Consider the following 11,784-nt stretch of genomic DNA (forward strand, 5'->3'; position numbering starts at 1 on the left):
TTTCTTCGAGGAATGTAAACTCAATAATAAATTTATGAGTATGTACTTAACTACATCGTATAAATTTGGTAAAAAGAGTAATGTTTCTCTACTTTTTACTTTACGACATAATTTTTTTTGTATATCACTAGGTCGGCAAACAAGCGTACGGCTCACCTGATTGTAAGAGATTACCGTAGCTTATAGACGCCTGCAACACCAGAAACATCGCAAGCGCGTTGCCGACCCAATCCCCAACCCCCCCCCCCCCCCGAGCTCCGGTTACCTTGCTCACCAACAGGAACACAATACTGCTTGAAAAAAGTGTTATTTAGCTGTGGTCTCCTGTAAGATCGAGGTACTACCCCCAATCGGGCTGCTTCATATTTTGAGCAGGTTAGTACAATAAATACAGGGGGATAAATGGGAGGAGCGCTAAATAAAATCGGATAGAGTATATATTTCAGCTTTTTACAAAAAACTGACTTCTCTAGTCGGGCTACTCCATATTTTGAGCAGGAAATTCCTGCTGTGACCTACTTCTGTTAAATATACAATATTTTATATACAGAACGATGTAGTTTTCTATCGATTTAAAAAATATATAAATTTACTCGATTCTTGATGCGTAAAAATGAAATTATGTCAGCTCTGGTATCGGTGAGTATGTCAATGTCAAGCTACATAGCAATTAGATTTGCAACCTATGAACTATGAAGTCTAAAAATGACTAATTTTAACTTTTTCCTTTTGTAAAATACAAACTACTTATTTTTATTTGTAACAAAATAATATACAAATAATTAAATATGAGTTCATTAAAGAGAATGGTAACTAACTTTTATCACAATAATCAATAAACATTAGTATTTATATATGGTCATTTTGTTAAAAATAATTTATTTTGTTAATAAATATTATGTTTTTTTTTTTGTCTTTATTATTTTACATGTATATATAATTTTATATTATTTTCGTAGGTTCTCAAAAGTTTTAAGCAGTTGCATCGAACCCGATTAAGAGTTTTTGAAGGAGACGAACGGGCCTTAACTGCAGCACGGCTAAAAATTAATGAGGAATATAATAAAAATAGATATGTAAAGGATGAAGAAGCAATAAAAGCAGTGAGTAAAGAGATACTACAAATAAAAGAAAAGCTTAACCAGAATAATAAACACTAAAACATTGCTGTGATATAAAAATACCTATATAGTTTGGCTAAATTTATATTTACCATAATGTGTATGGTTTTTGTTCTGATTTTACAATGGAATTTTTTCACAGATGGTTAAGTTTGGGGAAGATGTTGAAAGGGAATTAAGAACTCAAGTTATTCAAGCCAGAGAAGTAAAACCTGGGGTTTTTGGTAAGGACTTACTTCTTAACAATATTATTAATCTAATTATTATCAAAATTCAAACTATATCTGGTCAATGTACAATGCTTTAGTCCAGTGGTTATAACTGGACTGAAATGCTAGCAGTTGCAAGTTCAACCATACTAATCTGTTGTATAGGCTAGTTAATCATTGTGGTTGAGGAGTTTGTGTTTGTGGATTGTTTTTTTTTCAACCCCAGGCACAGGATGAATCCAGTCTGATGAATCATATCTTACTGGGGCTGTTAAGAGCAGGTCTATATTCAAATATAAAAAAACCCTTTTGTTTTAAATGTGATGTAAAAAATATAGATAACACTATAAATATTTAAATAAAATAATTAATCTGATTAGAAGTATGCAGAAGATTGCATTAAAAACAAAAATTTTAATGTTATAATATATTGAATTTTTTAATTTAATCCTGTCAACTACATATGTTTTATGTTTTTAATTTTATATGTTAACAGTCCAGTAACTTTATTTTGGTTAAGTATTGTAAATCAAAGTTTTGGATAGATGAATAAAAAAAATATTCAATAGAACAGACTGTTACTGTCCTTGTTGGCATATCTTCCACGGGAAGAGAGTTGTAAATGTATATTTTTTTATTTCGATTTTTTTTAATGAAGCATTTAGTATCACAGTGGTCAATACAGGTAGTTAGTAAAAAAACTAAATATAACACTTAATAATAACAAAATATTATACTTGTGTAAGATATCTAAATATAACACTTAATAATAACAAAATATTATACTTGTGTAAGATATCTATCTATAAAATAATTTCATATGATTGTTTCAGAGGCTAAAATCACAAAAGATACTGTCAAGTTAGATAATATACCATACAATGATAATGCTATACCAGTAGATGGAATAAGTAGAGGCCAATCCTGCTGTCAAGACGTTGCAAAAAATAAAAATAAATAATCTTGTTATTTAATTAGTGTAGAATAGGTGTTAAGTAGATTGTAAAATGTTTTGTTAAATTATATTATTTATTTGTTACTAATGGTTTAATTTTATTAAAAATAAACAGTGACATAAAAGTGTGACTGGGCTGAATTAATTTAATTATGATACCGGATCCAATTAGGACATACAAATCAAACTTCAATTCTTTAACATTCTTAAATTTATATTATAAACTGAGGTAGGGCACAGCAAGAATTTCCTGCTCAAAATATGGAGCAGCCAAGCCAAGCCAAGATCACAGCTAAATAATACTGTTTTCAAGCAGTATTGTGTTCCTGTTGGTGAGTAAGGTGACCAGAGCTCCTGGGGGGATTGGGGATTGGGTCGGCAAACAAGCGTACGGCTCACCTGATGGTAAGCGATTACCGTAGCTTATAGACGCCTGCAACACCAGAAGTATCGCAAGCGCGTTGCTGACCCAATCCCCAATCCCTCCAGGAGCTTAGGTCACCTTACTCACCAACAGGAACACAATACTGCTTGAAAACAGTATTATTTTGCTGTAATCTTCTGTAAGGTCGAGGTACTACCCCAGTCGGGCTGCTCTACGGGACGCCATCTATCAAAAATCGAGAAAACGTCGTCAATAGACTAAAATAAGACTAAATTGATAACGTCAAAAGATTAATAAACTGTTTTCTAATAGCGATAGATGGCGCTAGTTTATTTACCATTTTGATATTATATTTTAATCTTTTTCTTATTTACTGAATTTTTTTGTTCAATTACAATAAAATATAGCCTATGTCACTCCTGAATAGTGTAGCTTTCTGTTAGTGAAAGAATTTTCATGATCGGATCAGTATTTGCGAAGATTAGCCCCTACATACAAACAAAGATATAAACTTTACCTCTTTATAATATTAGTATAGATACTCGCTAAACTATAGTATGCATAGACACATACTGAATATACATTAAAATCATACATAAAACTTATTTACATACTTATTCTTGAATCTTAAAACTGACTGATATAATATGGCTGTATAAATTAAGCTTTAGCCATTATAGAATATGTCGGAAATAAAAAAATTAACATGACAATGTCAAACCGCTTTCAGTCAGCTGTCTTAATCTTATGACAGTCTTTTCGTTTTTCAGGTTTTCTGACATTTTCTGATTTAGGTGCTAATAACAACCTCAGCATAAGGTCACAACAAAAATATCTGCAAAATGTTAGGCCGTACATTGTTAACAAGGGCTTTATTCATAAAATCACTAAAAGATGCTACTTCTAACATAAAACAAGTAAAGAGGAATGGCAGTCATGGGTTCGTATCATATTATGAGCACTTGTTATGTCATTAGTTTGTGATGTTAAAAGTATCTTGAAACGTTATTTTACAAATAGGTTACAGTACATAAAAAGGCATATATATTTAGTACCTCATTAGTATCATTCATTAGTATTTCAATACTATGATAAATTGATCGAATAAAACCTGGTTTCAATAGCTAATAAAAGTAATATAATAATTTTAGTGCTTGGGTGTACCGTGTTCCTCCTCCTCCGCCATCTAAGAAAATAGTTTACTTAGCCGAAGTTCTGGGAGGAATATGTTGGTGGTGGATTCTATACCACATTGCCACTGAACCTGAACACATTTTGGTGAGTAATAAAATGATTTATTAGTGCTTAAGTGCTATTTATTTGTTGACAAAAATGCTTTGTAACAGACACTACATTTTATAGGTTGTATAAAATCTGTGCTATGTTTTAAGTACATATATAAAATGTCAAAAATATTTATAATTTTTTTTTTATATTAATAGTGTTTAATCAGTAGTTTTGAATAATCTTTATTATCATTATTATTGTTAATATTTGGAAACTTTGCAGGGTGACTGGCCATATATAGATCCAATCACTTGGACGGATGAAGAGTTGGGTGTTCCTCCGGATTCCGCAGGGCCACTAAAAAATTAAATTTAAATGTACATGGCATATTGTTAGTAGTGTAATATAATTTGTGAATAAATATTATTATTTAATTTTGTAATTTTTTGTAATATCTCTATTAACTTAACACAGAAAGTAAAAATTGTTATGTCTATTTATCAACTCTGCAACTAGTTGAACTGCTTCACTTTGCTGGGTGTCAAAATATTTTCTGCCCAGCAACCCTGTACCATATTATGTTAGTGTTAATTTTTCTATGTCTTAAACTATGGATCCAAGCAACACTTTTAGGGGCTTATCTTAACAAAAAGACTCCATGATGAAGTAATTTTTAATTAATAAGGATAATTGTGAAATAATTGTTGATTCAGACTATCACATCCCACTGGGCATAAACCTCTTTCAAAATGTAGGGGAAATGGTCGGGTCTTAATCCACTATGCTGCTCCTCCGTGGGTTGGACGCTTAATAATAATGGCCATTAACCCTTTCAACGCCTAAGTCGGATTTATCCGACAAAAACTTTCGGTGTCATTTCACCTGAGTCGGATTTATCAGACACAAAAACGTATTATGATGTTTTAGCCTAAAATAATTTTTTTTTACGAAAGTTTATCTATTTAACCTTTTAATTAGTGTTACAATTCAAATTTACTATATCCAAAAACAAAATAAAATACTATTTCAATTAAGGTAAATTCACTAATATTATCCCAGAGAAAGTGTATTGACTTCCAACGCCTGTGTCGTATTTATCCGACTGTAGTGATGAGACATAATGTTAAAATTTATAACATATGGAATATTCATAAACAAAAATATTATATAATATTAAATACCAAGTTATTGAATAAAATAAAGTACATTAAGTATGTAATTGTTATTTAATAACGTGTTGTTTTGCTCTTTGTAAATCTATATTTTGTAAAAAATTAGTGATTTAGTTATTTTTGTACGGACAACTATAAATGCTAATTCCCATCCCTAGACTGAGTCCTTATCGCCAGTATATCCAATACAGAGCCAGCGCCTGCGTCGGATAAACACGACCGTTCATGACGTCACAACCGTATGGAATTTTCCATTAGTGTTGCGCGTGTTTTTGTGATAAAGTAGTGAGTTAGTAAGTTTTACGTTCGTGTTTTTAAAATTGAAATTTCATTTTTAAAATTCGTATTAATTCTTCAGCAGTCATAATGGTACACCATTATGACTGCTGAAGAATTAATACGTATAGTAATACTTTGTCAATTGTCAAAATGTCAAATGAAAAAAAATTCTTTCCTCATAGTACAAATAACTTAATTTGTTTATTTTATAATGATGAAAACATAATTAAATCAAAAAGTAGGCAAACTACTGGAATCTATCTATCAATAAAAACGTGGCCAAGTGCGAGTCAGACTTGCGTACGGAGGGTTCCGTATCATTATCTATAAAACGGCAAATAAATCCTGTTTTAATGTATGGGAGCCCCACTTAAATATTTGTTTTATTTTAATTTAATTATTTATTATTAAATTGAATATATAACTGAATATTCTGTTAATATTTAAAGCGTTTACCTGTTGCCGTTGTCAATACCAAACAATAATGAGCAAAAAAAAATCATGTTTATTGTATGGGAGCCTTAAATACCTATTTATTTTATTGTTTTTTAGAATTTGTTGTAATAGCGGCAAAAGAAGTACATCATTTGTGGAAATTTCTAACTGTTAAAGTTTATGAGCTAAAGCCTGGTGACATGTGGAATTTGCTGGGTTAAAAATAAGCACTAACCTAACTAAGCACACCAAAGGTACAAATTACGCCTTTTGTTTGAACTGCAACTAGGAAATAAACATTTCAACTTCTCTTCGTGTTTAATTCACGAAAAAGACGTAAAAATCTTGGCAGCTCAACCCAAAATGACTGGCTTCGTTTATTTCACAGATTAAAGTATTAGTTACTACGGTTTATTTTAGCAGCAATCTTCCAATTTTTTGTTGGCATTTGGTAGCAACACCGAATCCACCGATGTCAGTTTTGCAACACTTATTTACAAACTGGCAACATTGTGATTTGTGTTGAGCTCTGATTATAGTGTGATTTGACGTGAGTCGTGAATCGAAAATATTTCGTGGTCGCCCTCGTTCCATTTAAATAAAATTTATTTTTATCACAATTTTGTGCGTGTGTTGTCAAAACGTAGTTGAATAAATGAGATAATGTGATTTAAACAAAGTTTCTTTGAAATGGAGTCTATAGCTAATCAAAAGGGTGAGTACCCGTCATCAGTCCTAGTAATGCTTAGGTCTTGTTTGTATATGGGTAACTGTACCTTACGACATAATTTAGGTAGAAGTACAACACCTTACTTTATATTTCTTTACGTTTGTGTATTAAATATTAAATTCGCCGCGCAGGTCAATCACCTGCTCCGTAACGGAAGTACGTACTTGGTTTTCATTCAGTACTCTTTCGAAGTTTGTGGTTTTTAACTTATACATACTAAAGATACTTAAATAACATATGTGCGTTATTGAGTATTGCCAAGTTTGTCATATAGTATGAATCATTTTTATGGCATTGTGATGTCATATGCATGCTAATGTTAATAAACAAAACTTAAACAATTCTGCATGACTAAACAAGTATAAAATATTAAGTATGTTTCTATTTACATTAATCTTGATCTTTTAAGAATGTTATTTATTTATAATGTTCAATAAATTATAAAATGTAAAAAATCATTATTTGCCATAGCTTTTTGTTTAATTGTTATTATTTTGATGTTCATAACAGATTTAAAACTTAATTAAAATATCTATAGTTTATATATAACACTGATAAAATTTGTTTTGATTATTTTTAACAAAGCGATTTGATATCAATAATATCAAAACAAATACTATTCAAAGCTATAAATTTTCATACATCTGTAATTGCACTAAATATTATTTCTAATTTATTTTTATGTAGATAATTGTGTCATAACTTCTGCTTTTTAAATACATTCTACTAAGTTTAGTTTTAATATTGTGCTAAAATTATACTTGAATTAATTTTATTATAATTTTATTCAAATTTGAAATAAAATTGTTATTACTGTTATTTCATAGATAACATTAAAATTTTTCACATTTTATTTTATTACTAAAATAAATAATGCATTGAAATTAGTAGTTAGTAGTTGATGATCAGGGTTGTCAGAACATAAAAACTTTGAATTATTGAATAAGATAATAATCCTTTGGTAATAATATTTTACTTGATTGATAATACTTTCTTTTTTTTTTACCAAATTCAAAAAAAATGAAAAGTTCTCAAATTAACTTTTTTTTTCTTTTCTGTGTTACCTTATACCTTCTAATGGTTGAAATGATTTTAATAATTTTTTTCTTAATCAAAACTTAGTGCTTGACCTGTAATCTCATTTAAATCTGATCAAAATCTGAAGTGTACTTCTTGAGATCATTATTATAATAATGCATATTTAATAGATTGCCAACCTATATTGTTTTATTATTAATATTTATTTCTCTGTCATACCAGATGTCTTACCATTTGATATCTTACCAGATTAGTTAGATTATACCATCCTAACATTGTAATTTATTATAACATTTTAATTGATTAACAGTCAATTTGATAACAAAACACTTTTGCTTAACAATTATAGTTTAAAGAAACATTAGACATAATTTGTACATTTTCCCTTTGTTTTTATTACCAGTTATTGAAAAATTCTTTTAATCTCATTGGTATATTAGTTAAGTTTTTTAGTCTCTATTAGGGTCACTACATCACATAATATAATGTAACTTGGAAACAAGATGAATCTTTATTGGTCTAGCATTCCAGTGTCACTTTTTTTCTATACCTCTAACATTATTAACTTGTAAATAACATAATCAAAAGCTAAAAGATTTTGAGATTGTTTTCAAAGTTTTGCTTAGATTTTGTTTTTTTTTTCAGTCTGTTTATTGATATTGTTTTTAGCTAAACTAAGCTTTTTAATGTTTTAAAATGCTTAAAGTCTAGGATATCTTGTATTCCAGCCACTGTGTGTCCTTAGCATAAATTTTTCTTAACTTCTTTTAAGTTTTGAGTAGGAAAAATAAGTTAAGTTCTTCAACCACCAATACAATGCAATCATTTGTATGAGCTTAAGAGTTTGATAGAGAACCTTTGATGGTGTTTCTATGATAGACCTTCTATTCTAGACCATATATGTATATAAACAATCAAATATAACAATCTTTTAAGTGGTCTAAATCATAAGTCTTGTAGTTTGAGTTGCAAATTTTATTTCATATTGTGCTTGTTTTGTAGTTTTGCATATGAGCATAAAAGAGGGTCATATTATAGATTTCCTTATTAGAGCTTTTGTTCGAGGAACTATAAGTCTTAACAATGTGTAGAATAGAGTATTATAATATAAATTTAACAAGCTTAATATATTCTTTTTAGTGTCTTGTATGGTCAACTTTGCATATGACGCATTAGAACCAGACGAATTGACTGTGAGACCAGGTGATATAATACGAGACGTTGAGAGACTACCTGGGGGTTGGTGGAAGGGAGAGCTAAGAGGAAGACGTGGAATGTTTCCTGATAATTTTGTGTCAGTGCTGACTGAACCTAACAATGCAAGGTTTGTTGAGTCTTTATTTTTCGTTGTTTATAATTTATGATTTTACTAGTATTAAAGTGTATGAAGCTTTAATCCCTTAGGTAATACAAAACACATGACTCACTGGTCTTCAACAAAAACAAGAAAAAAAAATTCAAAAGTAAATTGTAAATTTTTAGTGTTTACGTTCTAGGTTGCATTTCAGTAATTAAGTAAGTTACTATATTGTGAAGTGGAGTGTCTCAGGCAGACTAAAGAAATTACAATAATAAATAAAAAAACTTTATTAAATCAGATAAAGACAAAGAGTGAATTATAAATTGATTGCAAAATATGTGTAATTTCTAAACAAATAAATTGTGATACTTTTTTTTTGTAAACAACTAAGTTGGCAAACAAGCGTAAGGCTCACCTGACCACCGGATGGTAAGCGATTATTTGTCACCTTACTCACCACAGGATCACAACACGCCTTGAAAGTATTCTTACGTAGCTGTGACCGTTTGTAAGATTGAGGATTGACTTCCCCAGTCGGTTGCTCCAGAATTTGAGTAGGATATTTAATGATGTGCTCTACCTCAGTTTAATAAGGTTAATCAACCAAAAATAAATATATTTCATATGTATCATATCATCATATCATATGTATCGTTTCATATGTAATATATATCATGAATCGGTTTTATGAAGTAAGTTGTTGTTTAGCTATCCATTATTTCTATTTACAACCTGTAAAAGCAAAACTTATAATTTATTACTTGAGTTGAAAAAGCATTCTTTCACCTCATTCTAATAAACATTATCAGTAACTTATATTTGAAAACTTCGAAATTCAGATAGACGACAATTATAAATTTTAAACATTATTTTGAATTTCTTCAAATTTGTTTTTATTTCGCTTTTAGTCTTTTTCTTTCCTAAGATAAAAAAATAATTATATATATATTTTTATAATACATATTTTATGTGTTAAATTACCAATTACTTATTTAATTTGAATGACTGATTCCTAAATATCACAGGATTAGTAGAATAATGATTGTACATGATATCTTATCAATTTAGATAAGGTTTTGATAATGCTTATAAGCTGTATTTAGTCAAGTTTGTGGGTTTCTTAGATACAATTTTGCTGTTAAATATGAGCTTTAATTAATTTACACAAAATATTAATATTATTTTATAAAAATAAAAGTATTGTTTTCTAATGTTTACGCGAATTTTACTCATTTAATAAAACACTTTTTTCGGATTTTATCGCGGTTTATTGTTAACTTTTGATTCCCGACGTTTCGGATACTTTACAGCAACCATGGTCCAACCAGTCCTCCCGTGACCATGGTTGCTGTAAAGTATCCGAAACGTCGGGAATCAAAAGTTAACAATAAACCGCGATAAAATCCGAAAAAAGTGTTTTATTAAAAAATAAAAGTATATTCCATTCTTATTGTACCTGTGAAGCAAGTGATTTTCTGTTTTCACATTTATATTAACACTCTCAATTAATGAAATCGATGTTTTGTAAATAAAGTGAGTATCTTAAAAATAACTTAGCTTACCAAACTTAAATTTATAAAAAACCGTCGACTTTTAAAAGATACTAAACTCACTAATAGTTTTTTTTAGTATACATACCTAGTTGTATAAAAACTTTGTCTCCGAAATATTTTAATATGTAAAAAAATAGATAACTATTAATATAAGAATATAAGAATTTTATTTTTAATATTATTCTTTGTCATCAAAGTTCTTACAATTGTGTAGGTCGGGTGCGGTACCTGGACGGTGCCGAGCAGTGTTCAGCTACCAGCCAGCCAATCCTGATGAGTTGCCGTTGTGTGTGGGAGACGTATTGGAAGTTCTAGGGGAGGTATGTATTGCATTTTGGTTTATTATATGTTACTTTTATTTTAATTTTAAATTTTTTTTGACACGTGGCTTAGGTATATAGGTATAGGTAATAGGTAATCATCTAAACTCTCACTGTATTAATTATATTATACGCGAGCGTAACTATGCGGTTCATGTTTATATTTAAATTTATTTTTACTACTTTGTTTTTTAGTTTACTATTTATTACAAACTGTAAAATGACTGTACCACTCTTTATTGATGAATAAAAGCTATGGACTTAGCTAGGTTATTGTTAGACTTTATGACGGAAGATGAATAGATTAGACGAACAACGATCATAATAAAACGGTTATATACTATAAATATGATTCTATTACTTATTATCGATACTATATAGTGTTATGATACTGATGAGTCGTCGGAACGCGCTAATTTCGATAAGTATAATCAAATTTGTAAAGTTCTTTTGTTTCAAAACTTTTTTATCGGATACAAGACTTTGCCATACAAGCATACTTTATTGTACGCCCACAAAGACATTTTACATAGAAAAAATATGGAAGAAAAACAAATATATGTTATAAAAGGTGATTTTTTTCACTATTATCTCTTCCTGAAAACCTCTAGCAAAGGACATGAGGTGGTCTAATATACGTAAATATACACATACAAATACAAATACGTAAACATATTTATACAGATATATACACAAATTTACAAAGTTGTACATTTTCATGCGCACCTATAAATATTAAGGTAAAGTTGTAGACTAGGTATATTAGTTCTAGTTATTTTAATCGACTTCGAAAAAACGAATTCGACTGTTTTTTTTTACGTTTTGCTGGGTGTACCGACTTTATCTAATGATTATTTTTTTTTAATCGAAAGCTAGTGCTTGTCATGTGGTCCAATTTAAATTTGATCGAGGTCTGACATGTACTTTTAGGGTTATCTCTAATAATAGATATTTACTTGACTGTTTTTTGGCGACCTACGTTGTATGATCCATCATAACTTTTTACCTTACAGAAGATCACAGCTAAATAATACTGGTTTCAAGCAGTGTTGTGTCCTAT

At 29.4% G+C, this 11,784-nt stretch overlaps 3 protein-coding genes across 4 annotated transcripts in view; all 3 read left to right on the plus strand.

The window, feature by feature from the left end:
• Positions 1–611: 611 nt before the first annotated feature.
• On the plus strand, positions 612–2,369 carry LOC123654966 (complex III assembly factor LYRM7). Of its 2 annotated transcripts, none has more exons than XM_045590822.1 (4): positions 612–639; positions 960–1,103; positions 1,264–1,345; positions 2,164–2,369. In XM_045590822.1, exons 1-4 carry the CDS (start codon positions 622–624, stop codon positions 2,289–2,291), a joined length of 372 nt encoding a protein of 123 aa, XP_045446778.1. In that variant the 5' UTR covers positions 612–621; the 3' UTR covers positions 2,292–2,369. The 2 variants fall into 2 exon arrangements, with proteins under 2 accessions (XP_045446778.1, XP_045446777.1); XM_045590821.1 differs by having other exon boundaries at positions 628–809.
• Positions 2,370–3,374: 1,005 nt separating this feature from the next.
• LOC123655280 (NADH dehydrogenase [ubiquinone] 1 beta subcomplex subunit 2, mitochondrial-like) lies at positions 3,375–4,331 on the plus strand. Its single transcript, XM_045591094.1, has 3 exons — positions 3,375–3,610; positions 3,822–3,948; positions 4,180–4,331. Exons 1-3 carry the CDS (start codon positions 3,513–3,515, stop codon positions 4,264–4,266), a joined length of 312 nt encoding a protein of 103 aa, XP_045447050.1. The 5' UTR covers positions 3,375–3,512; the 3' UTR covers positions 4,267–4,331.
• Positions 4,332–6,473: 2,142 nt separating this feature from the next.
• The window catches only part of LOC123655281 (SH3 domain-containing kinase-binding protein 1-like), a 41,152-nt gene continuing 35,841 nt past the window's right edge, over positions 6,474–11,784 (plus strand). Inside the window, exons 1-3 of the mRNA XM_045591095.1 lie at positions 6,474–6,498; positions 8,692–8,875; positions 10,619–10,724. Coding sequence (XP_045447051.1) covers positions 6,474–6,498; positions 8,692–8,875; positions 10,619–10,724 — 315 coding nt within the window. The remainder of the gene's footprint in view (positions 6,499–8,691; positions 8,876–10,618; positions 10,725–11,784) is intronic.

Source organism: Melitaea cinxia, chromosome 7 (assembly GCF_905220565.1).
Source record: "Melitaea cinxia chromosome 7, ilMelCinx1.1, whole genome shotgun sequence".
In the NCBI taxonomy this organism is placed as follows: Eukaryota; Metazoa; Arthropoda; class Insecta; order Lepidoptera; family Nymphalidae; genus Melitaea; species Melitaea cinxia.